Raw genomic sequence first — 18,606 nt, 5'->3', positions numbered from 1 at the left:
AGAACATGGGACTCAGGCTCAGGGTAGTGGTGTCCTCCTTAGGCCCTTCCGTTCACTCATGACCTTGGGCAAGGCCTTTGGTATTTGGATGGATGCTGGTTTCTCCATCTAGAAAATGGTTCGGTTAGGTGACGATGACAGTGTAATGAAAACGAACCTGATCTGGGCTTTACAAAGCCAGCTGAGTACCAGACACACTCGAGGAAAATTAGATTCCTGAGCCCTGCTGCCAGATATTTTAATTCAAGTCCAGGATGAGGCCCTGGCATCTGTATTTTTTTTTTTTTTCAAACTTCTCAGATGATTTGAGTGATTAGCCAGTTTTGAGCATCACTGCACTAAAGGGTTTATCAGATGTCTACCAGAAGCATTTTTTTAAAGGTATTATGTGATCTGTTTTCAAAAAAGTAGAAAATGATGAGTTCTAATGAAAGAATGCTACAAAATAACGTAAAAGCACAGATTTCTAGTACTGCTCTTTTGAACATTTCATGAGATAACATGAAAAGTATTTAATAAGGCTTAAAACCCCGTAAGTTTCCTGGAATGAGAAACAAATCATGAAGAAGACTGATAAACATCATAGGAAAAGATGTATGCTTATGCGCTTATCGTGAACATCTAACTTTATTAATCATCTTAACAGCACTGGCAGCTCCGGGCCACTAAAGCTTGGCCAGAAGACATCTGTCTAACAAGAAACATAAATTACCTACAGCCTCACCCCCAAAGACGTAATTCTTAGTGGGGACTTAGGAATGCAGAGGGAACACTGAAAGAAGGCCAGGAATCATGCATACCAGCATCACCAAAGGGCTCAACTTACCAAGAACAGAAAAATCAAAAGACAAAAATAAAGGCCTCCCAAGTATTTTCTATACAATTTTCAAAGCTGATGTGCTGATCTGGTTTAGATTAAAAAACTGTTGGAATGGGACCTTCTCTGGATCTGTAATATTCAGGCAAATGTCTTTCCCTTTGGACTCCTGTTTTCTATACCAATGGCTCACTTTTCTCCTCTTTTCAAAATGCAATTTGGAATACACCTTCTTTACACCAAATACTTCAGCTGGAGGTAGACATAGATTTTTTTTCTGTTCAGTCTCCCTTTTCAGGAACCCTTGCTGAAATGCTTTTTGCCTGCATTTGCCACTTTTTCTCTCAAGTACCCTGGGTGTTCACTGGAAGGACTGATGCTGAAGCTGAAACTCCAATACTTTGGCCACCTCATGCGAAGAGCTGACTCATTGGAAAAGACCCTGATGCTGGGAGGGATTGGGGGCAGGAGGAGAAGGGGACGACAGAGGATGAGATGGCTGGGTGGCATCACCAACTTGATGGATATGAGTTTGGATAAACTCCGGGAGTCAGTGATGGACAGGGAGACCTGGTGTGCTGCGATTCATGGGGTCGCAAAGAGTCGGACACGACTGAGTGACTGAACTGAACCTCAAATTCTATGGTGTTTCTTTTTTTTTAGGAGTCTCTACTTATAGCAAATGTACTATGAATATCTAGGAATTTCCTTCAAATATTATTATCTCTTTGGTCTCCGCCCACCCTCCTTGTTTTGTGCTGATTCTTAGTAGAAAAGATATAACCAGACTGAACAACTATCTATCTTTTTCAAAAGCACCTACGTGCTGGTGGGACCTGGGGGAGGAAGGCAGCAAACACTGCCAAGATTTTGAGTTAGCATTTCATTTCCCAGGAGGTATAAAAAGTTAATTGTACACTGCCACTGATAAATATGTTTTCCTTCCTATGCACAGGTACTGCTGCTGCTGCTGCTAAGTCACTTCAGTCGTGTCCGACTCTGTGCGACCCCATAGACGGCAGCCCACCAGGCTCCCCCGTCCCTGGGATTCTCCAGGCACTAGGACTCTTGAATGCATGCCTGCTTAGACAACCTGCCCCATTTTACTGGCCTGATACTGCTGTCATTAGTTTTTCAGAGTTGAATCTGGCCCCCTCTTTATCTGAAGACAGAACCTTCCTAGCACACTATCAGTAACATTTCAATTGCAGTGTAAGTGTGTGCATTTGCTAAAGAGCTCAGAGCTGGGTTTCATCATCTCAGAACAGATTAAAAGAAGATGAATGGTGTGACAAAAGCACTCCATGTTAGAGCATAAAAAAGGGGTGCAGAGTGGCCATAACTGAAGATACTAAGTGGGTAACTCCATCAATATTTGAGTAATTTAAAAATATTTAATTGTGCATTGTTAAAAATCAATAATTGTTAAAAATTCATAATTTTCTGACTGTCTGAAAGACTCATGCATATAATCTTCTCCCTCTGCTCAGTTTAATATATACATATACATTGATCATACTCTAGAAGACATGGAAAAGAGGGAGGGAGAAAAGATAGCCGGATCCTTTTCATCAAGCTTCAACATTTCTTAGGAGTTAGATTTTTTTAAACCACAATGTATGAAATATATGAGCCATCATTCAAGGTGGTGAAAGTATCACGGGCTAAAATTCCGATAAGATCACAAGGAAAAGGAAAACTTTTCTAAACAGCATGGAGTTTCAAGTTCTAGACCTAAAAATTAAACTCTCAGGGAGGAAATAACTATATTGTCAAATCTACCCTTGTAGCATATAAAGTACTTTTATTCACTACCTCTGCCTTATCAGAACCAAACACTGAACTAAAAGAAATAACTATAAAGAAAAAATTGTTTTAAAAATTGAAAACAGAGTTATGTAAACTAGAGCAAAAGAAAATTAAAATAAAAACAAAATACTATAGTCCTATTCTGGGTTAGATGAAATTTATCCTTCATGATATCTATAACACTCCACTTTTTATTTTTGAGATTTCTGCCTTAGCACTAATTTGGCTCATTAGTGAAAGTCAAATGTATTTATTTAAGGGAGAGATTAAGTCTGGATTGGTTTGTTTTGTGATTTCTTGTCCTCCCTAAAAAGGTTTTGTCATTTCTTGTCTTCCCTAAAAAATGGTCCAAATTATCACTGTGAAATGCAAATCCTAGTCATGCCAGCAATGCTCCTCTTTTATCCTGTCTTTACTGTATTTATTCTCCATCTAATTTTATTTTGGAATGACTTACTTTAAAGAAAATATTGGTTTGTTAATATTAAAATATACTAATATTAGTTGGCTAAATAGATATGTCATCTGTTTCTTGCTATAAGATACTAAAACTATCTGAGTATTATCAGTGACCAAATAATTCATTTCAATCAACCTTACTGATATTGATGAATTATTTAAAATACTGATATTATTGAACATATATGGATGTGAAATAAATGACAAAAAATACCATAGATGTCATGCTGAAAATGAAAGCAGAAAACATGTTAGAATAATCAGTGTCTAGTCTGATGATGAGATGATAAACTCCATAAATGCACTAACTTCACAGTGATACTTTTTAGTTCTTGGTTTTATGTCTTTAAAAACTGAAGGAGTTTGACTTATACAAATTTTTATTTAATACATTAAGATAATTTTTATATATTATAAACAACTGCATTGTAAGTTAATGAAATTAATGAAATGATTATAATTGGCTCTCAAGAGGGGTTGTAAAAATGCTAAGGATAAAGGATAACAAGCACAGAAAGATCATATAAAATTGAGAGCTAGATTATACTAATTTAGTAATTATTCTAAGATTTACTAGTTTTGCCACAAAAATCAACATAGTAATTCTGACTGTTTAAGAACATGAAAGAAAAAACAGTGGTGAATTGAAGCTTCATATGTTTCTCATATTAAATAGTGCAAAACTATTAAACATATAACAATCTTTTAAAACATAACTTTATTTATCTTGGCAAGGAGAATATATGCAGTTCTTTACTTTGGCAAGTAAAAAACATGAAATAAGAGTGACGAATTAGGTCTAGGCAACAACTTCACAGTTATTCCAAATACTAGTCATGCTATAATCCGTTATTCTAAGTATTGTAATCCATGGAATGTGGAGTCTCAGTTCAGTAAGTCTATGTTAAAATTACTTGAGATGCTAAAATTTATGTATTTTTATGAAGATTTCTCATTAAAATGTCATTAGGAATCACAGTCATTGGCTTTCACCTTTTTGATTCTTGAATGTATTGCACCCCGAAGTACAGCACAGAGTGTACAGCTTTTCCCGTGGCTCCCACTATATATATGTGGATTATCTCCAGATCTCCATCTCTGGGAGTCCAAATCCTTTTTCTGAGCATCAGTCTTGTCTCTTCAACTGCCAAGGGGACATCTCTATCTGAGGTCTCCACAGACACCTTTACCTGGCTATGTCCAAAACCGATCTCATTATCTTTCCCTTAAACGGGCCTGTTCTTTATTCCTTTTTAAACAAACAAACAGCAATGGCCACATCACTTACACAGACACCCAAGGCGTCCTGCTAGATTCCTTTCTCTACTCTAACCCTCCCTCCGTATTTAACTGGTTACTAAGTATGCCGATCCTATTTCCTACATACCTACTGAATCAAACATCTTTCACTCATTGCTTTATTTCAGGCCCCAATTACCTTTGATCTGTATTAATGCAATGGTTTTGTACCCAATTTCCTTTCCTCAGCCTCACCTCGTTTCAGTCCATCCTCCGCGATGCCATCAGAGTGACAAGAGCCTGAAAACTGCTCAAGTTCAGCATTTAGAAGAGCCTTCATCACCTGTCACTCTATTCCTTTCAGTCTTAGTCCTAAATATTTTTCTCAAAATAATTTCTTTTGCAAATGCTCTTATTCTGTCCAGAAGGCACTCAGTCATTAGTTCATTTATTAATAATACACTTATTGCCAGTAACTCGACACTAGCAGGGCTCTGAAGATATCAGAGAGGTGGAAGACATGATTCGTAACTTCAGTCAGGATCTCAGAGTGAATCTGCCATTCAACTTCCCTTGTTTCAGTTTTGCATGTAAGAGGTTGAAGATGTCCATGGAGACTCTAGACCAACTCCTAACTCTTCTTTTCAAACTTAGCTGGAGAGACACCTTGCTTTGGAATCATCCTCAGCCTCCCCGTGACTCTCTCTGGTGTGGCGGGAGCACCGTCTCCTGTGCACCCCTGGCACCAAGCACGTATTTCTATACTGTCATGTGGAGTTGTAACTGTTGGCTTGTTTGAGTTTTTCCCATGAGGCTGGGAGCCTCCTGAGATTAAGAGCCTTACAGTGTCCCCACAATAAGCACAAAGCCCGAGCCGCAGATGACTTCACTCAGCAAATGTTCTTACTTCATGACAGGACATGTCATATGGCCACAGTGTACAGTTTCTTACAATTATGCTGATTGTTTTTTAAAGCAATAGCAATTTTTAAGCCAAGAAATGTAAAACTATTTCCTGTATACTATAAACAGTTACACTGTCATTTATTGTTAATAAAATGACTATTATTTGGTCCTCAAGAGATGTTGTAAAGGTACTTTCAGTCTTATTTCACAGCTTTATAGATACTAATTTGCTACAAAAAGTTATGAACCATATTTTTGTTTCATTTAAAACAAAATTTCTCTAAATCTTTTTAAAAATGAACATTTTTCTAGCTTTAAAGAAAAATAAGTACTCAGGAGAATTTGGAATATATAGAAAAGCGCTAAAATAGGTTTTAAAGTAATATGTATTCAATCCGTTTCTATGATTTTTATATGCAACTCAAATTTTAAAGCAAAATAGTTGTATGTAATGTGACATTTTCCTATTTTCACCTAATATTAAATAATGAATCTTTTAATGCTATTTATAGCTCTTTGAAAATAACGTTGTTGGTGGTGGTTTAGTCGCTAAGTCATGTCCGACTCTTGCAACCCCATGGACTGTGGCCCACCAGGCTCCTCTGTCCATGGATTTTCCAGGCAAGAATACTGGAGTGGGTTGCCGTTTCCTTCTCCAGGGGATCTTCCAGACCTAGGAATTGAACCCGGGTCTCCTTTACCGACTAAGCCATAAAAATAACTTAAAGCCTGTATATTACACCTATGTGGCTACTACCCAATTCATGTCACAGTATCCTTTATTTAGGTAAGTATAACCTATCACTGTGGGCTTTCATGATGGCTCAGACGGTAAAGAATCCACATGCAATGCAGAAGACCTGGGTTTAATCCTTGAGTCAGGAAGCAAGCCAGGCTTCCCTGGACACTCTTTTTAACACAGGGTTGGGGATGGGGTAGGTGGAAATAGTAGTTGTCTTAGAGATGGGCATCTAGAATGGCATATTGATTAAAATACTGTACCTGGTTAAAAATGGTGAACTCTTACCTTAACTATTAATCCTTTCGAGTCAACCAACCATATCTTCTTTATGGCTTGCTCCTTTGATAAACCTTCTTTCTCCATGGCCATGACAATCAGGTGTGCAATCCCTAAGGCAGCCTGAAAAACAAAAATGTTTCAAGTGGTTCTACATAATCCCTTATCAAGAGTTACATTTTACCTCATTTCATCACTGTTAATAAACAAGTACAAAATGGCTTTTTCTACCAATCCAAAGAGCTATATTCATTCAAAGCTCCTTTAAACTTCAATTTAAAGAAGTTTACTAAAGTTAAGTACAGCATGTAACAATTCACAGAAATAAAAAAGAACCCAGATCTTAATGAGCTGTAATTTAACCTTGGAGAGCAAAGTATTTTTGTCACATTTCAGTTCAGTTTAGTTCAGTCGCTCAGTAGTGTCCATCTCTTTGTGACCCCATGGACTGCAGCACGCCAGGCCTCCCTGTCCGTCACCAACTCCCAGAGTTTACTATGCTAAATGACAATTATTTACTCTTATTACAACAGAATCACTATTATGTGGCTTGATACTTAGCCACAGATAAACCAGTGATATCCTTGTTTTTCCGTATCTTTAATTCTGTTCATACAATTAAGATTTCCTCTGATAAGAAAATACTGAATTTAAAATAATGAACTGCTCACCCTGGCTTATCGGACTGTATTGCTTATTGTTCTGCTAATTGAATTTGAAGAATGAAGCTGGATGATTTGGATGGGAACTTCACCAATTAGGCAACAAAACAGAACACATAAGATGTGTGTTCTCAAGCATTATTTACTCTCTAATTTGGACAAAGAAAGTACTGTGAGACTTCTTATAAGATTAAAGGAATCAACTCCTTTGGTATATGATAAATTTGGTGATGATCTGTGAAATTTCCAAAACCTTTTCAGGGACAAAGAAGGGCCAGTTTTGGATCATCCAACCATGAATACTTCTTTCCTGCTGAGTATCAAGAACTAGCCTGTGGCATTCAACAAAAACCCTTCATAAATTTAAAGACGTTTACTAAAATTAAGTACAGCATGTAACATTCACGAAAATTAAAAAAAATAACCTCAAACCTTAATGAGCTATAATTTAACCTTGGCTTTCATTTTGATGTGAAAATAAATTTGAGATTTACACTCTGAATACGTTCACGTTTATAACTTGGCATGCAAATTTTAGCTTCACATATTTTGCTTTAAGAACAAGTAAAATCAAACCCAACATAGTATACATAGTTTCTACCAGTGGAATACAATTATTCATAGTCATATTAAATTATAAAATCTAAGGCTTCTTAAATGGATTTAGCATTATTTTGTATTGCTGCCATCTCCTTCCAACAATTTAAAATGTTTTAGTTCTTTCACATGTGAATTGTTATACTGCATGATCAATCTCCGATTCAAAATATTTCTTCTAAAAAATCCTGTATATAGTTATATATGTGCATAGTGAATTGTGAGTCAAATTAGGAAAATTTTGGTATGTGACACTGGAGGATACTAACAGTTAGCACCGGCTGTAATAGCTTAAAGGTTTCTATACATAATTAATCATGCATTGGAAACATTTTTGGTTCATGCATGGCACCTTAAATATGCCTAACAAAAACCCATGGAAACATCTGACAATTTTACAAATTGATAGCTGCAAAAAATACCTCTATGCCTCTAAAGTCTCCTGTGAAAAATTAATAAGCCTCAAAACTTAAAGAATCTTTCAATAAAACCTGTAATTTCAATAAACTTTCAATAAAATTTCAATAAAAATTTCATGAACTACTTCAGACTTAAAATTCATGAGTTACTAGAATGAATGCTATATTCACTAGTTTAGGAGAACATAAGCACTCCATAAGGCAGGTACCTCTCCAGCTCCTTGGAATAGAACTGTTTGATCAGACAGCTTGTTCTTGGTTATTCGAAGGGCTGCAAGGATGCCGGCAACTGCAACGGATGCTGTTCCTGCAACAAGTAAGAGCAGCCTGAGCGATCCTCACACGGGCGCTGCAGTACCCCGAATCCCAAGCCTCAAATCGATATTCACTTCTTGAAATCATCACACAACAGGTAACTGACTCAGAAAGGGAACCTGCAGTTGTCTGAACCCATGCTTGCATCTGATGTGAAATCCTCAAGGTACTGACATCAGTCTTTTAAGACAGCAACTTACTACGGTTGAAAACTTTCCAAAAAAGGTTTTATGACTGAATTCGGTGATGTGATGACTAAGAACCTGGGGTTTGAAACACTGGAGAGGATGTGGAAAAAAGTTGGTAGGAAAGTTCAGTTGGCGTTGCCACTGTAGAAAACAGAATGGAGGCTTGTCAGAAAACTAAAAACAGAATTACCGTATGATCCAGCAATCCCACTCCTGGGCATATATCCAGACGAAACTATAATTCAAAAAGATACATGCACCTCTATGCTCCTAGCATCACTACTGACAACAGCCAAACCATGGAAGCTACCTAAATGTTCATTGACAAATGAATGGATATGGTGTGTGTGTGTGTGCACGCATGCACACGCGTGCACACATATGCATGTAGAACAGAATGCTACTCAGACATTAAAAAGAACAAGACAACGCCATCTGCAGCAACATGGATGCAACTAGAAATTATCATACTAAGTGAAGTAAGTCAGAAAGAGAAAGACAAATACCATATGACATCACTTATATGTGGAAATCTAAAATATGACACAAATGAACCTATCAATGAAACAGCAATGGACTCACAGACACAGAGAACAGACTGGTGGCTGCCAAAGGGGAGAAAGTTAGGGGAGGGGTGGAGTGGGAGGGTAGGGTTAGCAGATGTCATCTTTATATACAGAATGCGTAAACAAGGTCCTACAGTATAGCACAGAGAACTAAATTCAGTATCCTATGATAAGCTATAATGAAAAAGAACATTTAAAAAGAGAATATATATACATCAATATACATATAACTGAATCACTTTGCTGTACAGCAGCAGTTAACACAATGCTGTAAACTATACTTCAACTTAAAAATAAATAAATACATTAATTAATTAAAAAGAACACGAGGTTTGGATTCTCTGGTAGATTTCCAGCTCAACCTGTTTACTAGTTGAACGAATTTAGAGAAATCATTGTGTCCATCAGTTTCCTTAGCTATAAAATCATTCAAAGTATGAGATAAAAAGAACTAGATGCCATTAGAAAATTTAAATGTTTTGATTTTCAACTGGAAAAACTAACACTTAATAGCAATGAAAATCTGAGGTCAGCACAGTCTTTGATCAGCCTCCTATTTATGATAAATCATTGGTGAATCTCAAAGATATTAGACAAAATTAACACAAAATTTACTTAGTATAAAAACTGACCGTTCCTCATCATGCCTCATAGTAGTAGAAACTTCACCAGCTCTAATTTTATTACTTTGCCATTTAAACTTTCACAGATCACAGAGTGTTTCTTTTGCTTTGAACATAATTACATGGCTCAGCTTCTTTATGGTTCACATCTGAAATAAAACTCTGCAGTTTTCTGCAGTACTTCCCAGCTGTATCTACAATTTACTCCTCTAAAGTAACACTCTACCTATGATTCCTAGATCACTCAGAAGGGTAGTAAAGCCCAGTGAAACTTTAAACTCCCTCATTTGGTTAAAAACAACAACAATGAAAATCAGATTAGAATAGATTTGATGAATGACACAGTGATGAAGTGTTATGTATGCCAGCTACCAAAGATGCACTCAACATTTCACCATCAGTAGATACGTTCTTTTCAATCTTTTGGTTGTTTCTTTCTTACAGAATTTGGTAGTTACAAATAAGATCACAATAAATGATAATTGCTGAAGACCTGTGTGTCTCTTGCATGTTTTTCATTTAGGAACACAAAAATTAAAGGCTTGCAATTTTGAGCTACCATGCAACAAATTATGAATTGTGAAAGTCAAACATTACATAAAAGCCACTCTTCTATATATTATTTAGAATGAAAGCCTGAGTAAAATACTGATCTATGTAGGAAAGATGCCATGGCAGGATTAAGAATGATATTTGTCTCACACATCAAGGTAGATTTGGGACTTCCCTGGCGGTCAGTGGCTCCAATGGTTAGGACTCTGTGCTTCCAGTGCAGGGGGTGCAGGTTCTATCCCTGATGGGGAACTAAGATACCGCATGCCATGTGGCACACAATTTTTTTTTTAATTTTAAAAAAGAGAGAGATTCACTAGAGTTGTTAAACAGGTGAAAAGAAAATTTTAATGAAAGAGGTATAACTCTCCAGTCACTAGATGAACACTTACAAATAGCATTTCATGCTGTGGAAATGGCAACCCACTCCAGTGTTCTTGCCTGGAGAATCCCAGGGATGGGGGAGCCTGGTGGGCTGCCCTCTATGGGGTTGTACAGAGTTGGACACGACTGAAGTGACTTAGCAGCTTAGCAGCTACATTGGCCAGAAGTTTGAATTTGAGGGACTCTAAGCTCCCTTCCATCTCTGACTTTATAAAACTTTAGGGGGTTCTACAAATTCTGCCACCACCCCAAGTTTTAACCAACTGAACACTCAAAGTTCATGTAACATCAGCAATCAATGTATTTGTATTCTTGCTTTGATTTTTAAATAGAACTGGGCATTTGAGGATAGATAGAATAAAATATTCCAAAAGATACTAGCTAGAATGTGTGACTTATTTTTATATGGTCATGCTACATCATTCTGTAGTAAAGATCAAAGTGTTTTAAGTTCAACTATATTATCCCAAATAAGGCAAAATAAGTCTCTATCTATACTGGATTGTCAGAGCCTTATATTTTTGCAAGTATATCTATAATATTTCCTGAGGACATAATGAAACATTTAAGCTTCTCTTTACAAAATTAACAAAACTTAAAGATATTTTTAGTACTCCCAAAAGGTGAACTTGAACATGATTCTTATGCATAACCTGGTCCTACCTCCTAGTGCTATTTTGATTTAAACTTCACTGCAATCAAGGGAGTAAATGTGGTAAATTGATGTTATACAAACATGTGAGCCTCCACAATAAATTGTTCAAAATAATTTTTGCTTTGAGCTTGAAAAATAAACTTTTAGTAAATCAAAGACAGGTTAAAGTTTATCTTTTGTACTATCACTTTTAAAGAGTACGTGATATTTAGTATTGTTAGCAAGATACTAAAGAGAGTCAACCTTAAAAGTATAAAAACTTCTATTCATATTTGTATACAACTTTAACGTGAAAAGAAGTCACCAGTTATGCTGTCCTTCTGCTGTGGTTATTAAACATCAGTCTTACCTTTTATGAAAGGAAGAATTGCTTCTATTCATACAATTTGTTTGTTAATTTGATTAGAATTACTATATAAAACTAGTAGAGAAGACTTTGTTGTTGTTTTCATTTAGTTGCTAAGTTATATCTGACTCTTTTTGTGACCGCATAGACTGTAGCCTGCCAGGTTCCTCGGTCCATAGGATTTCCCAGGCAAGGTTACTGGAGTGGGTTGCCACTTCCTTCTCCAGGGGGGTCTTCCCAACCCAGGGATCAAACCTACATCTCCTGCATTGGCAGGTGGATTCTTTACCACTGAGCCACCAGGAAAGTCCAGAGAAGGATTGCTGCTGCTAAGTCACGTCAGTCGTGTCGTGTTCAATCTGTGTGACCCCATAGATGGCAGCCCACCAGGCTCCCCCATCCCTGGGATTCTCCAGGCAAGAACACTGGAGTGGGTTTGTAATCAAATAATTATAATGCTCATGTGCTTTACTAAATACATAGATCAGGTGAAGTATCAGAACTAGAAGGTGGAGGAGGATGGGTAAATTACTTTAAGCAGGGATGTTTAGTGGGCTTCCCTGGTGGCTCAGACAGTAAAGCATCTGCCTGCAATGCTGGAGACCTAGGTTCAATCCCTGGGTGGGAAAGAGCCCCTGGAGAAGGAAATGGCAACCCACTCCAGTATTCTTGCCTGGGAAATCCCATGGACAGAGGAGCCTGGTAGGCTAGTCCATGGGGTCGCAGAGTCGGATACGACTTTACAGGCAGGGATATCAGAGGTTAAAGCGTCTGCCTGGAATGTGGGAGACCAGGGTTCGATCCCTGGGTCAGGAAAAGCCCCTGGAGAAGGAAATGGCAACCCACTCCAGTACTCTTGCCTGGAGAATCCCATGGAGGGAGGAGCCTGGTAGGCTACAGTCCATGGGGTCACAAAGAGTAGGACACGACTGAGCGACTTCACTTTCACTTTTTTTCACCACCTGAGCACAGAAGTGAAGGATGAATGTGAGAGGTACAGGACCCTGGGCAGGAGGATACACATGCAGGAAAAGCAAGTGCAGAGACAGGGAGGCAGGGCTAACAGTGCAAAATCAGGGACTGAACACATACTTTAACTTTCCTTCCCATCAACAAGCTCTACTAAAATAACAGAAAAAAGACCTTTAAAAATCAGAGGATAGCAGAAGAGAACACAAAGACAATTTCAGAAGCCGGAAGCCCAAAAGGCAAATGGTAACTGAATTAGTAGAGAAAGGTGAATTCTTGGCCAGTCGTGAGGGCTGCTAAGAAGCAGACTGACACAGCAAAACTCTCAAAAGGCCTGGGTGTAGGAGGCACCAAGTACCTCTGGAAGTGGGGAGAAAAGAAAGACTACACACAGGAAGCTGCCCCAAAATTTGTTAAGAAGCAGCTTGAACCCAGATCTATTTTCCTCTCCTAATGGCTCCCCCAACACACTGGAAGTTTAGAAAGCAACTAGAGGTTTAATCTCTAGAGAGTCCCCAGACTGTAAAGACATCAGTCATTACTGCAAGCTACCAGGGAAAAGAGCACAGGGGTACCATATGGAAAAGAAGATTCAATGGATGCTTACTCTTCTCTACTTAACTCAAAGAATACTGGCAGAAAGTTGATAATGGCACAGATAATAAATAATATTGGGTTACCAAAACATTTGCTCAGGTTTTTCCATAATATCTTACAGAAAAATCCAAGTGAACTTTTTGGCTAACCTTAATAATAAATAAGTCACCTATAATCCCATTGTCTAGGTATGATAACTTTCAACATTCTGATGTACAGTCTCACAAATTTCTTCTATACCTGATATATGGAAATTCAAGAAAATTTTAATTTATAAAAAATATTTCATGCCATGCTTATTATTTTAATATACTTTTTTTTAATTTAATTTTATTTTTAAACCTGAAACACTGTATTAATTTTGCCAAACATCAAAACGAATCCACCACAGGTATACATACACTCCCCATCCTGAACCCTCCTCCCTTCTCCCTCCCCACACCATCCCTCTGGGTCGTCCCAGTGCACCAGCCCCAAGCATCCAGTATCGTACATCGAACCTGGACTGGCAACTCGTTTCATACATGATATTACACATGTTTCAATGCCATTCTCCCAAATCTTCCCACCCTCTCCCTCTCCAACAGAGTCCATAAGACTGTTCTATACATCAGTGTCTCTTTTGCTGTCTCGTACACAGGGTTATTGTTACCATCTTTCTAAATTCCATATATATGCGTTAGTATACTGTCTTGGTGTTTTTCTTTCTGGCTTACTTCATTCTGTATAATAGGCTCCAGTTTCATCCACCTCATTAGAACTGATTCAAATGTGTTCTTTTTAATGGCTGAGTAATACTCCATTGTGTATATGTACCACAGCTTTCTTATCCATTCATCTGCTGATGGACATCTAGGTTGCTTCCATGTCCTGGCTATTATAAACAGTGCTGCGATGAACACTGGGGTACTCGTGTCTCTTTCCCTTCTGGTTTCCTCAGTGTGTATGCCCAGCAGTGGGATTGCTGGATCATAAGGCAGTTCTAGTTCCAATTTTTTAAGGAATCTCCACACTGTTCTCCATAGTGGCTGTACTGGTTTGCATTCCCACCAACAGTGTAAGAGGGTTCCCTTTTCTCCACATCCTCTCCAGCATTTATTGCTTGTAGACTTTTGGATCGCAGCCATTCTGACTGGTGTGAAATGGTACCTCATAGTGGTTTTGATTTGCATTTCTCTGATAATGAGTGATGTTGAGCATCTTTTCATGTGTTTGTTAGCCATCTGTATGTCTTCTTTGGAGAAATGTCTATTTAGTTCTTTGGCCCATCACAAAATATTTTGTGAGTATCTTACCACATCAATAATATATTTTAAAATATTATTTTTCATAGTTAAAATATTGCATAGTATGAACATGTGATGATTATTTAACCAAATCTGTATTTTTTGATATTTAAAAGGTTATTTCCACCATAAATACAACAGTGCAACAAATATCTTTACCTAAATAGACATTTTTCCAAAGCAGACATACAAATGGCCAATAGGTACATGAAATAGTGCTCAACATCACTAACCATCAGGGAAATGCCATTCAAAACCAAAATAAGCTATCACATCATACCTGATTGAACAGCTGTTATCAAATAGACAAGGGACCTGCCTGTAGTTTGCTACATCATGTGTTTCCCAAATTGCAATTCCTCTTCTATTCCTGAATAAACTTAATTTCTGGTATTCAAAAAAATAAAAAAAATAACAAGTGTTGACAGGAATGTGGGGAAAAGAGAATGCTGCTGTACTGTTGGTGGGAATGAAAACTGTTGCAGTCACTATGGAAAACAGTATGCAGGTTTCTCAAAAAATTAAAACTAGAATTACTACCATATGACCCAGTAATTCCACTCCTGGGTATTTAGCTACAGGAAATGAAATCACTGTCTTGAAAAAATATATGCCCTCCTATGTTTGTGCTAAGTCACTGCAGCCGTGCCTGACTCTGTGACCCTATGGACTGTAGCCTACCAGGCTCCTCTGTCGGTGGGATGCTCCAGGCAAAAGATACTGGAGTGGGTTGCCGTGCCCCGCTCCAGGGGATCTTCCCAACCCAGGGATTGAGCCCAGGTCTCTTATGCCTCCCTCATTGGTAGGCGAGTTCTTTACCCCTAGTGCCACCTGGGTGGCTCATATATGTTCATGGCAGCATTATTTACAATTGCCCAAACATGGAAACAACCCAAGTGTCCACTGACAAATGAACTGATAAGAAAATTTGAAGTAGATACACATATGAATATTATTGAACCACTAAAAAAAAAAAGAAAGAAACTCTTATCATTTGTGTCAATAAGGATAGACCTTGAGGGCATTATACTAAGTGAAATAAGTCAAACAGACAAAGACTAACACTGTATGATCTCATTTATGTGCGGAATCTAAAACAAAAACCAAACTCATAGATATGAGAACAGATTGGTGGGGGTTGTGCAAAAACGTGTGAAGGAAGTCAAAAAGGCACAAACCTCCAGTTATAAGACAAATAAGTTCTGGGGATGTAACACCTCATAACGGCCAAGTTAATAACATTCTATTGTACATTGAAAGTTGGCACAAGAGTAGATCTTAAAAATTCTGATCACAAGAAAGAAAGAATTTGTAATTATATGTGGTGATGGATGTTAACTTATTGCAGTGATCATTTAGCAATAAATACACATGTCACACCATTATGTTGTATATCTAAAACTAAGTCAATGTTATATGTCAACCATATCTCAATTTTTTAAATAAACAAATATATAAACTAAAAATCTTTGTACATTTGTCTCACACACCTTCATTTACTGAGGATAAATTTCTAAAAATAGAAATCTTGGATCAAAGATCGGCCTATGACCACGGTTTTTGACATATATTGACTACTCGAGAGTTGTATCAATTTATATTCTCACCATCGATGTACAAGAGTGTTCATTTTTTAAAGCATCATTAACAGTTGGGATTACAAGAAAAATCTTTGCCACCTTGACAGAGAAAATGAGTATCTCATTTGTCATCTAAAATGCTTTTTAAAACCTAGTGTGGTTAAACCTTAAAACATGTTTTCAGGCCAATGGTATTCCTTCTTTTGCAAAATGTTCTACCACGTCTATCTTTGATCTTTACAATGATCAAAATATTTGGTACAAGATTACCTTATTTTAAAAAAATCCTAACTAGTTTATCCTAACTAGTTTATCACTAGTCATCACTAGTTAATCATTGCAAAAATTTCTATGCAAAATACTCAGAAATGTCAAGTCAGAACACAGACATTCCAGAGAGGGTATTATGGGAAGAAAAATCTCTTTTTTGTAGATGATTTTATTTTAAATGACCAGAGGATGAAACTTCATTCTTTTGATCTGAATTTGCTGAAATCTGATGGTTTCCATATTATATTATTAAATATCCGTTCCTTAATAGATTTAATTTGCACATTTTTCTTGTTGGCAATAATTTACAACTAGAATGCATGAAGGTCTAAATAACAGTTGAACCAAAATCTTTATCATTTAACATTATCTTAGATCATTAATATACTAGAATTTAAGTATTTTTTAAAAATCAAATACTTTTCATAAAAAGCTAATACATTTCAATAACACATCTGTTAACAAAAAAGTCCCCCCAAGGGTATAGTTAAAAGCATTTATTTACATGGTAAGGCTGTAATAGTTGCATAACTATTTTCATTGGCACTAGAATGCAATTTCTATGCCCACAGTGAGGAAAGTATTGCATTTGTGGGCAAAATGGTAAAAACATAAGGTTAAAAAGGTAAAACAGAAACATATGGTGAAGCTGTGTCACTAAGGACACTATTTCGGTATGAAGAAGAAAGCGCAAAATAGTTTGGTCATGGCTAGTCAGAACCTCAATAACTTGCCAAAAGATTTCTCAAGTCAGACATTAGTCCCATTTTCTCAAACCTAACTTTCTGTTGGCTAAGGTTGCAGGACACGAAAACACCTATATAAAAATAATGTAGACTATGTGTGTGCAGATTATATTTGAAGACAGATTAGCTGGGGTGAAAAACTAGTCATGTAATGCCTCCGCAGTGGTGACCTGCTGTGGGGAATGTTCTGCAGTGAATTCTCAGGGCAACTCCACATGTAGTGCTCTTGGTCTTGGCTTGGCATCTATCTGTCTCTTATTTCCTGTGCTCCTGACTTTAATTCTGAGGCAGCCCAAGGCTTGACTCCTAAATTCTTGATGACAGTTGACAGAAATGCTGAACCTAATTCTTAATTGATCATTTTGTTTGATGACTTGGATTTCACGTTCTTTTCCTTAACCTGAACTCTGATACCTATTAATTCTGCAAAATGATTCAAGATTATGCAATCCTGGTTTTTAACTTCTACACAGACATTTCCGTGAGACTCCAAAATCGAAAGATAGAGAATGTTAAAGAAAGGACAGGATAGGTTTGTTTAACAGTTTAACTGGTGGCTACTTTAGAGGCAACAACGAAATGAACAGGTAAGTTGACTTAGAGACACTGGTCTACAAAGCCTTTGTCTATAGCATCAAAGGCATTCTATCACTATACACTGCATTTTCAGATTAGAGCGGTAGCACATTAGACTGCCATCATTTCCTCTCTGAAATCCTCTACACATTCACTTCTCATAAATAAACACTCAAAAAATGAATACAAAAAGAAGAAAACTGAAATAACATAAGCATTTTTGTCATAAAAATGACAATAAATTATATAATTGGCATCACAAAGGATGTTAGGAAAAGAAAGATTAGACCAATTACGTTGGTGTGGTTCTAAATGTAAAGAGACATTATATTTACATAGCTATGTTATACTAAAGAACTTAAGCATAGCAAATTTTAAAAATTATATTTATACAGTATATTTCAGTTGATAGGGTATTTTCACAAATAACTATTTTGTCCACAATAAAAACTCTATGAGAGAAATATTATCCTCCTTTTACATTTAAACTTTTCTTGGATCCCATCAATTTCAATGACATTCATCTTACTCCCCTTTGGCTGTCTTCCTCCCATCATAAGTTGTATCTTGGTTCTTACCATCACTCAGAACTAATTCTTCTTGGAAGACCTATATTAGAATAACTCACTCATCATGGTGTGTAACCTTCTACCTTTTCAGTTCTTTATTCAATTATCCCCCTTATACCTAGTCTTTAACTTTATTAAAGATAGGGAATCTAGACCCTTTTGCCCTATCTACCTGTCCTTACATCTTCACTTCCTTCTCTATCCAACTTAGTGCTAAAAGTCAGGAGGATGAGTAATGGGCTATATTTGGCAGAGAGAGGTGAAGAAGAGAGAGACATAAGGAATTCATGGAGACAGAGAATACACAGAGAAGGTCAAGTTTGGTGGGGAAATAAGAGTTTGATGGCGGCGAAGCTGACTAGGAGATAACTTTGAGATATCCCTGCTGCTGCTGCTGCTAAGTCACTTCAGTCATGTCCGACTCTGTGCGACCCCACAGACAGCAGCCCACCAGGCTC

The 18,606-nt window shown here is 37.1% G+C and overlaps 1 protein-coding gene across 1 annotated transcript in view; it reads right to left on the bottom strand.

The window, feature by feature from the left end:
- The window catches only part of ME1 (malic enzyme 1), a 221,658-nt gene that overhangs the window by 20,648 nt on the left and 182,404 nt on the right, over positions 1-18,606 (bottom strand). Inside the window, exons 8-9 of the mRNA XM_025294822.3 lie at positions 8,136-8,233; positions 6,258-6,371 (exon numbers count right to left, since the gene is read on the bottom strand). Coding sequence (XP_025150607.2) covers positions 6,258-6,371; positions 8,136-8,233 — 212 coding nt within the window. The remainder of the gene's footprint in view (positions 1-6,257; positions 6,372-8,135; positions 8,234-18,606) is intronic.

Source organism: Bubalus bubalis, chromosome 10 (genome assembly GCF_019923935.1).
Source record: "Bubalus bubalis isolate 160015118507 breed Murrah chromosome 10, NDDB_SH_1, whole genome shotgun sequence".
Classification (NCBI taxonomy): domain Eukaryota; kingdom Metazoa; phylum Chordata; class Mammalia; order Artiodactyla; family Bovidae; genus Bubalus; species Bubalus bubalis.
This window is presented reverse-complemented; position numbering and strand designations above follow the sequence as displayed.